This window comes from Brienomyrus brachyistius, chromosome 19 (genome assembly GCF_023856365.1).
Source record: "Brienomyrus brachyistius isolate T26 chromosome 19, BBRACH_0.4, whole genome shotgun sequence".
In the NCBI taxonomy this organism is placed as follows: domain Eukaryota; kingdom Metazoa; phylum Chordata; class Actinopteri; order Osteoglossiformes; family Mormyridae; genus Brienomyrus; species Brienomyrus brachyistius.
Window position 1 is genome coordinate 10,395,433 of NC_064551.1, and position 16,556 is coordinate 10,411,988.

Sequence of the window (16,556 nt, forward strand, 5' to 3'; positions counted from 1 at the left end):
GTTCAATGCGACTTTTATGAATGTTTTTTCAGTAGTGTGATAGTAGTAAAGATTAATCGGTGTGATTTACTGGACCTGAGAAGTACAGTACATATACTGCCTGTGTGTGTGTGTGTGTGTGTGTGTGTGTGTGTGTATGTATGTATGTGTGTGTGTGTGTGTGTGTGTGTGTGTGTGTGTGTGTATATATATATATATATATATATATATATATATATATATATATATATATATATATATATATATATATATATATATATATATATATATAATTTTTCTTTTTTACCTGAGTAATTTGATGCTGCTGGTCTTAATTACCTTTCATGTCACAAAATGTGCTTAAAAATGCTGAATGTCGTCATCACCTTGCTTTCCCTAATCAACATTCAGGTTCCTTACAAGTGAAGCCCAATTTTCAAACACTGAACTCTTGGTACCGAGAGCATTTTGACAGTCAGGAAAACCTTTTCAGAATGGCTTCCAATCTGTCTTCATTTATTTAGTGATTTAAAAAGATCTTGCTTGGAGGGTCTTTAGTCTGTGGCTGCCCTGTTTTAGAGGTGAATATTCCAGCGTCGTCATTTATTCAGTAAACAGGTTATCGTCAGTTCAAAACCTAGATGAAGCTCTTATAGAATTGAGGTCTAAGAATCCCACCCTTTAGAGCACATCTAAAAATAAAGCTCTTTTTTTGGGCCACCTTGGCACTGAATGTCCAGCAGGGATTGGTGCTTGGAGACCCAGAAGTAGGCCAGAACCAAGCTTTTGGTTTAGCTGGTACAACTGTCTGTTGTGACCGTCATTCATCTCGTCACACTGCCTGTTAATACTCTACACAGTACTCGTATATCAATTTTGGCCGTCAATACCTTATGTAGCATCCTCCTTGACCACATGATCAGTTTAAAAAAACACTGTACTAAACAAGGGCACAATTCAGGCCACAGCTAGATCTTTCCTCTCTGTTTCCATCCTCTGTTTGTTTCTCAAAATAGTCTTTACATCACAAACGGTGGCTGAAAGCAGCCATGTTTAATGAGACCTAATTACAGCTGTTCCCTGCCTGAACAAATATCCTGTATCTTCAAGCCCCGCTTTCTCAAATCGCGTTACATAAAGGGGACAGGAATTTCTTTTAGGTTTCAGTTTGGAGGAGGGGGGGGAGTTGCGTTTCTGTTGGTCTCTTTATTTTTCAGGTCGTTTGGTCCGCATCGCTTTCTGCCCTTTTCTCGTTTTTCTATGCTATAATGTTAGAACTTAACGGAAATCGCTGCCGATTTTCACAATATCTGACTGATGCGTTTCCTTTGACTCGAGCAGCAGCCATAAAGGAAATGGATAATTAGATCATGGTGATGGCTGTCATGCAAGTTATCCCAGACCATTAGCTAATGTCCGATAAAGCTGACAGACGCTGGAGCCGTAGTGCGTTCCTGACCCAGAATGCCGTTCCCAATATAAGTCTTCCTGCTTCCTACTTAAGACTTCTGCTGCAGACATGCCCTAGTTCTTGTTCTTTTACTGCACTTTTGGGACGCTGATGGTGCGCCATTGCTGGCGTTGCAGCTGTCTGACATGTCCTATATTAGTGGCACGGTTTCTTTTTGTTTAGAAACTTTTCTGTAAGCTGGCCCCGTGGGGGAGTCGGTGAAGGGCCTGAGGGGGGGAGGTGAACTGATGTGGTGTACCATGTAGGGGCGCTTGTATGAGCACTAGTGTAGGATAACACCCCAACGAAACAGGGTACCGACTGAGCAATAATGCTTGATGTGTAATACGGTGATCTCTAGTGCATTTGTTTGCTTTAATCACCTAGAAACATTCTGAATAGCCAGCCGTCTTCATTCAGATTCTTTGTGTCCTTCTGTTCAACAACAGCACATCACATTATGTTGCGTTACTGCAAAACGTGAGGGGAAAACAAAGGAAAAGCTGCACGTCGTGCCGGTTTTTGAGGAAGGCCTGTAGCTTTCGTTTGTATATTTAGGAAGTGCTTGTTTGGAGTCTGTGGGAACCGGTTCACACGGAGCACTATGCCCAGGCACCCTGTGTACACTGGACGATGGAATTGAGTTTCCAACATCTGTATCTTATTTAAAAAAGTGTGTAAAACCCTGAAAGTGGACTGTAAAGACTAGTTTGATGTCTGCAGATAACCTCTTATTAAAGAGGCATGTGCTCTCATGTTTTGAGGTTTGCTCATCCTGCCAAGGCAGTGAGCTTGTCTGGCAGAATATCGCATCATGTATGGCTGGGTACATCCTGAGTGTGTGGCAGGTTTTTCTGATGAAGTTTTGTACAAAAGCCAGATGCTCAGAATCTAGGGAGAACATCTCCAAGAGTTGCTTTGATTGTAGTGCCACTGCCTCTGCAGTGTTCCCAGCATCCTGTGGCTCAGAGGATCGCCAGGTCAACGCAGGATCGGCCCTCCGCTGTAGACCGTCTGCCAGAGGGCCAGTCTGACCAGAAAGGCTTTCGGCCGCTCTGCTGAGCTCTGCTTTCTGCTGCTTCCTCTAAATAAATCTTATTTGATTTGGAAGCCCTTGAAAGGTCTTTTGTTGAACATGACATTGTTCCCGTAAGACCTGGACAGAATAGCAAGTTTAGCAAGTTTTGGAAGCTCTTTTTGTATGGGAAAGTTCTCCTTATGAATTATATGTATTTTTAATGTTTTGAAAATGTTTTCCAAAATGCCAGAGGAACTTCTCCTACCAGCTGCACACAACTTGAAAGATTTTCAGATCCAGCTTTTATCCTGCGCTTCACCTACCACACCCATCTCACTGGACAGGAAAGTGGTCACTGCCTTCCCATGTTTCACGTGATGAACTAGTCACCTCCTGGTCCATTGATTTAGATCTTCAAACACTCGTCTGATTTGTTTTAGGTGTGGTATTTAAGTGAATCATATACTTAGAAATGATGTAATTTCTTGTCAATGTAATACTTATTAAATGATCACTTTCTTTAATTGTGTAACGTGATGGTTTAGGCGTGGATACTTCCTCTTTGTATTATTCATACTTTGTTTTGTTTTTTTTTTAGTAAACATAGCTGATCTATTTTTAATATAAAACAAATGTACACTAAACATTCCACATTATCAGATTCAAAGTACTTAAGTCTGTTATGGAAATACTGTAGGATTTTGAATTCGGGAAGCAAAGATTTGTGCTTCTTCAGAAATCGTCTGTGTTTTACCATGTAAAGCCTCTTCAGTTTATCTGGTTTAGTTGACTTCTGTATGTCACTAGCTATGCTATTAGCTAGCCACATTAGCTAGGCTGATATTGCTATTGTGAATATTAGCCATCTCTCCTGGATTGCCAGGCTCTGATAGGCCTATGATGTAAATGACGGGTTTGACACTTGAACACTAACCTGCTATACGTTTTTTTTTCTTCTCCAGTGTATGGTCCTCACTTCAGCTGGTGGTTATACTAATGTATTCTGTTAAAATATGAGCCATCAAATCTGTAACTAGTCTCACTGTACATGTACAAATGCAGAGGAATTACAGGCGCACTCCGTCTTGCCTTCCGATTTCAGTTTTGAAACGGTTTCACATTCTTGAGCGTTTGTTGAAGTTTCCCTTTTGTTGCATGTAAAATACTGAAATACAGGAAGAGCTAGTCAGATGTTGGTGGAATATGTTTGGGACTTTCCTGTGGACTCTCGCTGATGTAATGCTGGTTTGGTCTTAAACAATGTGAGCAGGTCTGTAAACATTGTCTAATCTTGAACAAAGGAATCGCAGTGGATAAGTTTCATACATTCATTCAGGGAACGGTTTCCTTGATTCCAGCCACATTTGCTCATGACCTTTTAAAGAAAGATGAATCAGTGTTTCCCATTTGATAGCTCATGTTATCTATGGGGGTCCCGTTGGATCCGTCGCCCCAGACATTAGGACACTCACATCATCTTGTCAGTTTTGCTGAGGCTTCAGTGTGTCGATCTTGCAGTCTTGATCGATAGCTAAGCTTCCATCTATTATTAACCACCCCCCCATGTTGGAAACGTGACCTAGTTGTATGAGCTGTAGAAGTATCTCTGTGTCCTTGAGCTCGCACTTGTCCGCTAACCGCAGTTAGCAATCTCATTGGTTCAAGTGGAGCAATGCAGCTTGCAGAAGTGTCTGTGGGGAGAGTTTATCTCTCGGAGCTTGTATCGCAGCTTTCCATGTGTCCATGCTGCTGCCGTTTTTATCCCTCCGGTTATATTAGCAGGAAGTACGTAATTCACGCCCATTTTGATTTTATTCAAAGCGATGTACGTTTGAGGAATTCAGGGTCAGGTGGTCCCTGGAACAATTTGGGGTTAAAGGCCATGCTGAGGGGCCCAATGGTAACATCACTCTGCGACCCTGACACTTGAACCAGTGACCTTGCAATCATTAGCATAGCATCCTAACTCACTGAGCCACACTGTTCTCCTGAGGAGGGACTGTTTCCCTATTTTGTCTGCAGTGTTGGTGGATGTCCAGGTTTGCTGTACTCATCACTGTATGAGCACTGACCTCATCTCTGTGTCCTGATATCGACAGTCATGGTGGAAGGTCTGTACTCCATGTCCTGAGCATCCCGGGACTCTTGGGGGAGTCTTACCCTTGGGGAAAGTTACAGAGCCCAGGTATGACTAGTCCTCAGTTACAAATCCCATTCCTACTGTGTCCTCTCTGTGATTCCTTGCTGTCAGCAGTAGCACTCTGCGTAAAGTACACGAAATGTAGGGCATCTAGTTTGGTTGATGCTGTTGCATTTAGTCCTTGATTGTAGACACTGTCCCCAATTGCTATGTTCTAAAATCAGGCTAGCAGGGAAAAAAAATCCAGTTTAGCAAGAGGTTAATCGCAACCTTACTGTCCCGTATAATCAAGCAGAGAGCTGTTATTTCCAGCGCTTGAGCAACGTTTCTATGGTATGGTCAACACGTGTGTCGTCATGTGCTTGCTGTGTGGAGGGAAAGATCTTGCACTTATGAAAACATGATGTGGCAGCTGTATGCCTCGGAGAGTAAGGTCTCGGAGAGAATCTTACCTGCGGAGTCAGATGAAGATGAGGCTTCATGTGATAGATAGGAGATAGATAGTCTATCTCTCTCTATCTCTCTCTATCTCTCTCTATCTCTCTCTATCTATCTATCCATCCTTACTCTTACAAATGGTGAAAAAGTTAAGGCTACTACAGTCATGAAGAGTCCAGCCAAGCGCCCGCTTGACCAGTGAAAGCCAGTGATTGGAGATAAATGTGTTTACACTCCATCAGACGGTCCCCCCCCCCCCCCATTTTTATTCACTGGAGGGGGGGTCTACTTTTCACAGTGTGCCTTTATTTCCCTTCCTGTTGGCTGTCCATCCCGCATTTTAATCTGCGTCTAAACATGGCTTTCCTCCGCTGTCTGGCGGCCAGTTTCTCCGGGTTCTGTCGCCAAACTGCCGCTCTCGTTCCGCTCGCTTGCCAGCTCTCTCTGCCCGCATCTGAGCTCAGGCGCCCAGTCCCAGGCACCTGATTCTCCTAAATCAGACCTCGACAGCTCCGTCTTACGACGGCTTAGGAATGTGGGATGAGCCTCCACCGGCACTTAGTCTGTGCTGGTTGAGAAAACAAGTCACTCCAGCCCATCAGACCTGATTTTGGTTCTCAGCATCAGGGCCCCCAGCTTCCAGCCGCACCGTCTGGGGATTCTTGCAGCAGCTGGTTGGGATGGGTCGTGCATAGCTTTGGGGGCACAGAAAGGTGGACGTGTGGCCTTTGTGGGTGGGGTCAGGTAGTTCTTATTGCCAGGCCTGCTGGGAAAGGGACCTGCAGCTTGGGAGTCAGTGTGCACACCTGCGTATCATGTGATGGGGATCTTGAGGCCGGTTATAGTAAAATGGGGATCATTGTAGCTGCATTGTTCCTTCACCACTGAAATAGATGAAAGAATAAATGTTTTTTCTTTTTCATTCCAAAAATGTTTTGAGTCTCCCACTGCACTGACCCAGTTAAAAACGCAGTGCACTGCACTGACTGGAGCTAGCTCCATGCACCATGTCTGGGTCAGCTGCCGAAGCTGGGCATTTAACTGGGCACGTCTTGGTTTTGTTGTCACAGTCTGCTACAGTGTGTGTTTCTACAGGTCCACAAAAAAGTGGGGCACATCTTGATTGCCCGGGGGAGAGGGGGGCAGCCAAAACAAGCACTGTGTGTTTAGGAAACCATCTGTAATTATGGCCGGCCCTTTGCACGGTGACTGTGTCCCTCCTAGGAGGACCTCGCATAATATGTCCTTAGGGTGATGATGCACAGGGCAACTTTTTGAGCAATGTTGCCGGGCAATGTTCCTGATGAATGTTGCTCAGGCACTTTCCCGTTGATATTAGGCATCAAATGTCTATTTGGAAAAACTTTGATCAGCAATGGGCAACTTTGTGATCATCCAGATCCAGATGAGTTGCCCATTGTCTCCTGGTTGGCAATTGCCCAGGAACATTGCTCAAAAAAGTTGCCCTGTGTCACCTTTAGGGTCTCTCCTGGAAGTCTAGCCTAATGCTCTGCATTTTCTGTACTCTCCATGATGGTCTTTTGTAGAATATTTTTGTCTACTTTTGTAAGAAATACTTAGAGACCTTTATTCCAGCTTGAGTCGGTTGGTGAAGTTCTGCACTCCTAGGTGGTGAATAGCCAGGAGCATGTTTGACTTGCAGAGCCGTGAGTCTGGGTAGGCAGCTTTCTTTTAAGCCTGCACTGAGCTATTGTTAATTTTCTTTCTCTGGCAGTGGGGGCTGTGAAGGGCCGTTGCTATAGTGACTGCAGTGCTACAGCCCTGGTCATTTCGGTGACCCACCCCCCATGCAAGCAATTGGAGGATCTCATTAGGGGTCTGTGTCAGCCAAACATCTTCCATCATGCTCTCAAAATGGACCCCATAAAACCGCTCAAAGTGTCTCTCGCTGAGCCCCTACTAAACAATGTCCCTTACTAAACCCATAAAACATTCCCCGCTGACCACAGGTCAGCTGCAGTGGGGGAACACTGGGCCTCTTCCTGTATCCACATCTTGGTTAGTTTTCACTCAAAATGAAAACTCTGTCCACCTTAGTGTAGAGCTGGGCTGCCGGGTGCCTTTGATTTGGCTGAGGGTACAACCTCCTAGGAGACGGAGCAGGCAGGACGTCCTGTGAACGGCGTTACAGGAAGGACAAGGAGGGGTCTGGCTGAGATGTGTCGGATGCGAGAAGCAGTGTGACGGACAATCTCTGTGCAAAACATGAGAAATACCAGCGTTATAGATCTGAAATTCAGAGCTTTGAGGGCAGACCACTGGTGAAGTCAGGTCCAGCGTGGGGTTTACCTGGGGATCAGCACGATCAGAACCTGTGAGCTCAGTGTGGGGGTCAAACACAAACTACCTCTCTCACCTGCTTCATGAGCAGAGATGCATATGGCGGGAGGAAGTGGTTGTTGATCCACTGTTCATTTTACTTTCTAGCCTTGTTTTTGTACCAGATTCTTTGAGGAGATGGTGTTTTTAGGAAATTTAATACGTATTTCGTCTGCCTCTGAAACATAATACCGACAGATTTTATAAATGTTGATTCCCACGTCCAGGCTGTTTTTAAAGTGTGTCAGTTCTGAAGAGACAGCAGCTGGTTTGGTGTTAGCCTCGCGTTGTAGCATTCGGGAACATAGACGTGATTCTGTTGATAATAACTAGCCAGGACAGCCACAGAGAACATTTAAAGGCTTCCCAGGTTTTTGCAATTACATAGAGGGAGGGGTGTGGCTTGGAGAGGGGGTGTGGTCTGTGGAAAGGGGGCTGGACCAGTGTGTGATCAGTGGGCAGGATGTGGGTGGAGTCGGCAGACAGTCAGCCTGTCAGTGTCGCTCCAGAGGCTGCAGTGGAGCTGAGTGAGCATTCAAGCCCAGAGGGGGGAGTAGACAGACACGGATCCCCCAGCACCGTGTGTGTGTGAGAACAAGAGAGAGAGATTTGTGAACAGAAGGAATGGCCAAGCAGCGCCGAATGTGAAGCGCTCGCCGGGCTTGCGGACACTTGTGCTTGGAATCCAGGTGCCCTGGGATATGTGATGGTTTTGGAGTTTATCGCCGGTTTCAGGAAGGGACAATGCCAACTGGTGAGGAGCTTTTTAAAATTCTTTTCTAAACTTTTTCTGCATCCCACATTCAAGTCCGTTGTTGAGACGGTTATTGTTGTTCCCAGAAGTGTGCAGAATGTAACCAAGGGTAGTCAAACTTAAAACCCAAAGCTGCTCTACATAGTCATTGGGGGTATTTAGCGAAAGTACAGCCCACTGCAAGTGAGTATAGCGTAAGGATGGGTTAGTGCAGGATATGCTGTATTGTTGCTGTCATCATCAGTAAGCTGTTTTCGGTTTTGGTTTCAGGCGAAGTTATATTGGATTTCGATGAGATCCGTCTAAGCTCTTTGCATTAACAGGACTTTCTCTGCTTCTTCTTCTCAATCAGATTCCTATTAAGTTTTCCTGCTTCACTGGTCTGTGGGGGATGAATGTTAAAATGCCTTCTACGGCCTGTGACCCAAATTGCTGCCCCCGGGGTCCATAATTACGCTCCAGTGCCACTGAGACATTGTCTCTCTCTGGGACATCTGCTCTGTGTGTGTGTGTGTGTGTGTGTGTGTGTGTGTGTGTGTGTGTGGGTGTGTGGGTCGGGGTGGGGTAGGAGGTGCGGGGTTTGGAAGTGGGGGGTCAATCCGTTTTGAGAACTCCAGTTTCTTCCCCTGACAGCAGCCACCGTATTGGGTCAGGATCTCGTCCAGCCTGGCAAAACAGAGGAACTATTTCGGGAAGGGTTAGGATTTCGGTTCCCCGCTTTGGAAGGTGTAACCTAATCACCAAAGGGGTTCTCCCCCGTGAGTGGACACCCGTGCAGCTCCGTACCTATGGCAGGCTCAATCTGCCCCCTCACTGATGTGCTCGTGTGGGGCAATAGAGTGCAACAGAAGGCAGATGTGAAGATCATCCCAAAGTAAACAGGGTGATCCTAGGAGACGACCTCTGCCAGTCACTGAGATTGCGGTCAGCTGTCCCGTTGCCTTCTCTATAAGACGGCATTTGGCATGTCAGTATAGGTTATGGAATTCAATAGTTTGGGAATTTTGTTTTTTTTTTTTGCAAGATTGATATGAGGGGTATTTACGTTCTGGACACGCTTCCACTGGTAGAGTATCGCTTATCCATGGCTGGAGATAAACTTGTATCGGAACTTTGCTCTTTATCTCTTGTATCTGCGGCCTTGTTACACTTTTTGATTTATTATGAATTGAATGGAAACCTATTTGCGAACTGCACGGCTTGCGAGTCCTTTGTCAGATTCTTAGATAGTGCTATGGAATCCTGTTAACGGTGGTAACCAGCTATCGGTAAAAGGTAAAGTGAAACTTCTTCATGGGTGTTTTCGTTTTAACCCCGTGAGTTTTCATTGCCGCGCATGAAGCATGAACCTTTTGCACTTTATCACAGCTTATCTGGATTCCCTGGAACTTGTGCGCTAGACGGGTTGAAAATAAGGCAAGTTCAGTGGTTTGTTTTACCTCTTAAATTAGACAGCATTTAACGAAGAGGAAATCTCAAATGAGCTGAGATGGGAATTGGCGTGGCCTCACAGTTCATATGCTTTTGCAGTCTTGCATTTAATCGCCTCATATTTATTTAACCTGTTGGGGTTTGGCTGTATGATCGCCATACCCTTTCCGCCTTGATGAGCTTGGATGTCATCATCAGTTCAGGGGTCTAAGGCCTTGCTATGTATAACTCGCACAATAATGTGTTTATTTCGGCTCTCTAGGACATTTTCTAGTCTATGAGTCGGCTGAATCTCTTGAGGTACGTTATTTTGGAAAAGAACTGTTGACCGTGCATTCCGTTCCATTTTAAAAGTATTAGAAGTACACTGGTTTATGGATCACTGCATTTTCCTTACATGCATATTCAGAGTGTATATCTCAAAGGCTATAATAGGTCACCCTTCATTAAAACTTTCTGTCACAGCGTCTGCAGCTAGCCCAATATTGTACAGCTGTTGGTAAACTTCTTGACCCCTACACAGCTCCTTTGATGACGGAGGCATATACCTCTTAACCAGTGCCGGGGAGGGGTTTGAATCTGGGAGGGAGACTCCACAGCATTGGGGAGGGGTGGTGGTGGTGGTGGTGGTGGTGGTATCAGGCTCCTGCTGTAACAGTGTTTAAGGCTTGCGGTCTTTGGGGTGTTTGCTGTATAGGTCAGCTTCTCTGTTCTGACTGTTGTGTGCAGCCATTGGCTGGAGGTATGTGGAGAGGCGGGGTTTCTGCTGTACCTCTGCTAAACTGCCCATCTACTGTGTGCAGTGCCCTACTGCCGCCGCTGCTTTATGGCCCCACTGGCTGCTATGACGCCAGGGCCCTAGCTGTGCTGTGGTGACTCCTGCACTGTCACACTGTGACTCTTTCTGTGTACTTGTGCTCCTGCTGCTTTGTTCCTATATGGTACTATGACCCTTAAGCACAACAACTTACCTCCGTTTTTGCTTCTGTACTTCTCCTTTTTAACTCTGTTTGGTACACTTTATGTACTACAGTGTGTGTGTGTGTGTGCGTGTGTGTGTGTGTGTGTGTGTGTGTGTGTGTGTGTGCATGCGTACACACACACGTGTGTTGAACCTGCCCACAGCTCGGGCTATTGTGCTGTGTGAATTGAATGATGTCATGACCGACTGTGGGTCTCTGCAGCAACACTCAGATTCCACCCCCCCCACTGCACCCCGTTGGACGGGAGGGGGGGGGGTTAATACTGGCCAATCAGGTTGGCTTTCTTTGTGTTTTCGGGGATTTGCTGGATAAAAGCTGACTCATGGAGCGGTAGCGGGTCCGTAGCCCATATGCCGGGGGGGTTCTGCTGTCTCTCATATGTGCCCCCCCCCCCCCCCCCCCCCCCAAGTACCTGCACCATTAATGGCCCTCCTGTCTGATTTTTGCTGTCTTGGGTCCGTTTCGAGTGGGAATTCCTGTTTGTTGGCATTAAGCAGAACTCTGAGTTCTGTGTTTTTTTGGTATTCGTCCCATTTGGTGGATCTTAGCTGTAATCCAGCAAATCACACACACTAGAACTGCGGCTTTGTTCCGGCCTCAAATTGCATACTGGTGTTATTCTCCAGTTTTGAGAATGTAGCGTCCGTGTATGTACACATGAATTTTCCACAGTATAGTATGACCTGGATAGTATATACTTAATTCACCATGTCAAATCAAGTAAGCTTTTCCGGGAATTCTTTGCTAGTCAGCACAGACATTTATGGTGCAGTTTACCGTGGGATAAATATTAACGTGTAAAGTAAGTTAGCAAATGGTATAGACTTTTTTCTTTTTAGAAACTTGCAGATGTTTGGGCCTGTGTGTTTTTGGTGCGGCGTTACATTTCCTGCAATTGCAAAACAGTTTAGTAAAGAAATTATACATGCAAATTGTATTCAGATTTCAACAGTATGCATATGAGAGCTTGGTAATCTATATATATTACTAACGAATATGAAGTATACACTTTGACAGGGGTGTGACTGGTCCTTTTTTGAAGAATTCAAAAATGACTAGATGATAAAGTATCTTTTCATTTTGTTTGTTCATCATGATGTTTGGAGGCTGGCTGTGTTTACAGAAATGCTTTGGATGCAACTCCATTGTTTAGTCTTTTGTTTTACCCCAGATGTTAACCTATTCAACGGTTATGCCATTTTCATATAAACGTACGCATTATGAATAAATAAACCATTGTCTTTGTTTATAAGTAGTGTAATAGTGATCCAAGGAATGGGGGGGCTGAAATACAGCCCATTTCTCTGCCAGAAAAGTAGTAGCAGAGGGGGTTTAACCCTCCTAAGCTGGTCCCATTCGCATCTTCAGGTTTGGGGGGCTAGTGTCACACTGGGGAAACCGACTGGCTGAGTCATGTCCAACACCAGAGACTCAAAGCAGCGCAGTGCCGACTGGCATAATCCCAGCGCAAAGAGCAGTTAAACATGCAGGCTTATGTGTATTATCAGGGGACATTAAAGAGATCAGGTTGAACATAATCTAGGCTAAAGGTAAACCCCCCCATTGTGGCGTCTACCATTACCTCAGCGCTCCACAGTTCAGCTTCTCTTTTGATACTGAAGCCAGGATTCTCGACTACAGTCTGCGAACCTGCCAAGGGAGTGTCCATGCGAGAGCCAAAATATTACCCACCTTTTGGCGTCGTTGCGTTACCTGCCGTGGACCAGTAGAGTGTTTTCCCACCGAGTGTGCAGAATCTGGCTTCCGTTTTCTGCATTTTGCAGTGAATGAAGAAAGTAACCGGATGAGACGCCTTCTATGTAATCCAGAATGAGCTTGTGTTTCTGAAAAAGGACAACAGTACGAATTTGTGGTGGTTTTGTTGAACTTTTGTCTGTTAGCATTTTAGCATTTGAACAAAGGAATTCACACATGCATCCTTACCTCTTGCATGACCCCTGCTTTAAATCTGTTTCTTTTTTCTTTAGTATTTTGTGATTTGCTGTTCGGGGACCTTACCCAGCATCGCATATCCACTCCTGCTTTCACAGCTGGCTTTTTACAGCAGCAGGGCAGGCTAGGAGCACATCTCTTGTGTGTCGTCAATTTTTAACCTTGTCGTGAGCCCTGCGCCCTAACTGTACCCCCTGGTGCCAAATATGCACCTCTGGTTCTCCCCCTTAGGCTGTAGTGTCACACTCATTACTCAGTAGGGCCCCATGTAGCTCTTTATAATGATGGCCTGACTCCTTCATGGATCCGACCACCCAAAACAAATGGCTGAGCTGAGCAGTGTCATGTTGCTCTGTTGGTAGCGTAGCTGTGAATGTGTTGAGGGATCCTTGTCCACACCGGTCATGTGTGGACAGCTCTCCCAGAAGGCATCCTGCTGGGGGTAGGGCCCCACAGGACAGAGTTGGTGGTTTAGGAGTCGGTCGTCTTGAATGTGACCATGGAGTCACCATGGAAGTGATACCATTTTCTGGTACCCCCGTTAGCCAAGGTGCCGCACCCCTTGGAAATCAGCCTGATCCTGTGGAAATAGTCCATTGGTGCTGCCGGTGGAGACCATGCCAGCTGGGATCCTTGTCCGAAGGGACGCAGCCTTCCTTCCTGTGTTTTGTGAAGTCATCAGTTGCTCAAGTGTCTCAGTTCTGCAGGAAGGACTCGCTGCGGTGTGTGTTCCCTGTGCCGTAAAATGGACACCATCTCTTCCTTTGTGACGGTATGGAAAAGGAGGGGTAGGGGGGGGTCCCATAAGTACTGAATTAGACCATCATTATCTTGCGTATCTCTGGGGGAAGCAGGTGTTCAGGACTAGGAGTACAGTTGGATTCATTTGGGTTCCTTGTTTTATTGTGTCCTTCCTTACAGAGCTGCCCTGAAGTGCTTATCAGATGTAACACATTTTAGAATAACATGGAGCCATTTCTGCCGCTAACATCCTTACTGTTGCAGCGCTTTACATGACTCAATCGCAGTTGTTTTTTTCCCACTGACACCGATAGCTATCCAATCATGGGAATCACTTTGGATAGAAGCATTTAGTACGTATCTCCTCCCTATAAGTACGTCAGTTAGATTTGAACCTACGTAGCTGTGAGCCAATTCCAAAAATACATTTGAATTAGGTTAAAAATGTGTTTGAAATATTTGCCCTCTACAAAAGTTCTATTATCTAAGTTGAACTGTTGGAAATACTTTTGGGAACAAGCACACTTGTCAGTGAAACGGGGACAAAAACCCCCCCCCCAACGCCTTTGATGGAGTCTAAGCTGAAAATGCTCCTTTTCCTCTTTCCAGGACAGTGCCTCTTGGAATGTGGAACTCCATCCTTGTGCGGATAGATCTCGGAGACCACAGGGGTTTTCGTGATTGCGTCGGTTTTGGGCAGGGAGGTCTGGGAGCCGCAAATGCGGGCGTCTGTCTCTCTGACGACGTCTCGGTGGCACCAGGCTGCCTGGAATAGAGGGCCTCTGTCGAGCTGGCCGGCGTTGGTGACGTGCTCGCCGCCCGGGCACAAAACGCCCATTCATCCCTCCATCTGAAAAAGCAAATACCCTTGTCATTACATAGTTAATGTGCTTATTGAAGCTTCCTTTTGTGCCCTTGGTGTGTCTCGCCGTGGAGGATGAAGCGCTTTCCAGGGTCAGTCCAGGGCGTTGCAGCCAACCTCTGCAGCAGCCCGGGCAATGATGCATTGGTGGCTCATGTCGGACGTGAAGAGATGCTCTTTTGTAGGTGCAAACGAGTCTGCAGATGTTCCCGGATCCTCTCATGGGGTTTCACCTTTCCGCCAGTGAAGGTGTAGCTGTGTTTCTGTTCTTTGTTGTGGCTTGGCCGCTGCCTCTGGAGCCTCAGGCACTGTCATTTGACCGTAGGTGAAAGACCCTGGGTTGGTGTTACCCTGTTAGTGGTTGGTGGTTTGCCCATTAGGCGAACCTTTCTGTTTTGTTTGAGGTACGCTGAAGCCACCGTCACACTGAGTTCCGCTCCCTCTCTCTCCCTCTTGTCTCCACCCTACCAGACGACTCCGCCCTCCCCTTGGACACCCGTCCCTCCCTTCCAGAGACCCCCATGGAGACCCCTGACAGTGAGCGGCCTGTCAGCTATAGCTCCACCTCCTCCTCTGCCTCCTCGCGTGACAGCCACTGCTCCTCGCTGGCCCCGGCTTTCCGAGCCTCTTCGGAGACCGATCCTCAGGCTGGCGCCATCCGGCTCGAGCTGGTGCCGGCTCAGCAGCTAGAATGTGTCGACCCCCAACTGGAACGGAGGCTGGAGGCCACGCATGGGCACACGCAGGCTGCCATGACACAAGCCATGTCGGAACCTGCGGCGGAACCCGCAGCAGAACCCACAGGGCCCAAACTGCAGTACGTGGACAGAGTGGTCCAGGAGATCTTGGACACAGAGCGAACTTACGTGCAGGATCTCCGAAGCATTGTGCAGGTGAGAGACCAGCTTGGCCTTTCACTTAACTTAAACGTTTTCATCCAAAGTGACGTACATTGAAGAAAGCAGGGTCATCCAGTCCCTGGAGCAGTTCAGAGTTAAGGGCCTTGATCGAGCCCAATAGTGGCATCACTCTGCCAGCCAGGGGAATGGAACTGGCGACCTTCCAATTAATGAGTTCTGACCCACAGCGATGTGTGTACCAGTATATATAAGCCACCTGCTCCCCCTGTCGCACTCTTTCACTGTAAATTTTAACAGCATAAATGACATACTCACATCGAATCTGTACATACACCTGTTTTAGCCCATTGCATTAAAAAAAAAAAAAATGCATTGGAATGGATGCACATCCTCGCATGCTAGAGCTGAGAAAATTAAGAGGATTAGCTTCTTGTAGCAGGAATACCCCAGAGTGCACTGGACAAAAATGTTTGCGACAACCATTCACATGCAAACATGCACAGAAAAATGCACTTGGGGGCCCTGTGTCCTCTGAGGCCTTCGAGATTAGTGGTTCACATACTTGTCCCTACAGTAGGAAGAAAATTTTGTCATGTCTAAACGGCCTGCTTTTCTGGGACTGATTTTGTGAGTAAATACTGGCGTGGCAGTAAGGCATTGCCTTTCTGAGCTGGAGGGTGAAGGCCTCCTCTATGGCCCGCGGGACACGGGTAACGGCTGCGAGGGCTGCGGCGTAAACTGCGTGGCTGAGAGAGACATGGGACATACGGTACCGTGCTGCTGAGAGGGGTGGGTAGACGTGAGTTTGACTCCGTCCTCTTGTCTGCTCCCCCAGCAGGAAGCCCCGGGCTTCGGGGAAGCACAGGCTCCCAATGTAGCAGGAAAATGTCCCACTTCCTCATGGAAAGACCCTAAGGCCAGATAAATCGGGGTGGGGGGGGTGCGGAACGCAGCCAAAGTGAAGTGGAAGTATGCTAGCGGGGGCAGCAGGATGTGGAGGATGACGGGGGTCAGCCAAGCGAGCGCTAGGGCTTCCACTTGGAGGATGCGAGCCTCTTTACTGCTGCACTCCCTGCAGGCGGCGGCGCTCGGGGGCCTTGAATGGCTGAGGCGGCCCAGCAAAGTGTCCTGCTACAGCTCTTATACAGAGGAGATGGCGTATGTGAGTGGACTGTCATTAGGTCATTTGAAGCGAACCCAGTGTACTTAAACATCAGGGCGCAGTTGTTCAAAAGTAATCCAGTGCGACTTCGGATAATGGATTGAATCTTGAAAATAGGTTGTTCAAAGGGGGATTCTGAAATCAGATCAGATCATGTAATTTAAGCTCGGTTTTAATCTGGATCAAACCTTCACTTTGTGTTGTTCAAAAGTTTGTATTTGAATTGGAATACATTTCATCCAAAAAATCGGGATAATCCTGATCCCAACACAGGGGTGGATTCAGTGCGGGTTTCTGGCTCAGAATTAAATACATCAAAATTGATCACAAAAGCAATTTCCTGATTATGTACATTTATTTATATTTTGTACAATTGTTCAACTAGAAAAATGGCAGTGAAAATAAAGTAGGAAATAAATCATTTCAGTGTAGTGAAGGGAAAAAA

The 16,556-nt window shown here is 46.6% G+C and overlaps 1 protein-coding gene across 7 annotated transcripts in view; it reads left to right on the forward strand.

The window, feature by feature from the left end:
• The window catches only part of LOC125714763 (pleckstrin homology domain-containing family G member 1), a 45,407-nt gene that overhangs the window by 12,713 nt on the left and 16,138 nt on the right, over nt 1-16,556 (forward strand). For 6 of the 7 annotated variants that reach the window (XM_048985688.1, XM_048985692.1, XM_048985691.1 and 3 more), the window contains exon 2: nt 14,561-14,982. In XM_048985688.1, coding sequence (XP_048841645.1) covers nt 14,561-14,982 — 422 coding nt within the window. Of the gene's footprint in view, nt 1-7,869; nt 8,120-14,560; nt 14,983-16,556 lie in introns of those variants that run through there. The other variant, XM_048985687.1, reaches the window with a different exon arrangement.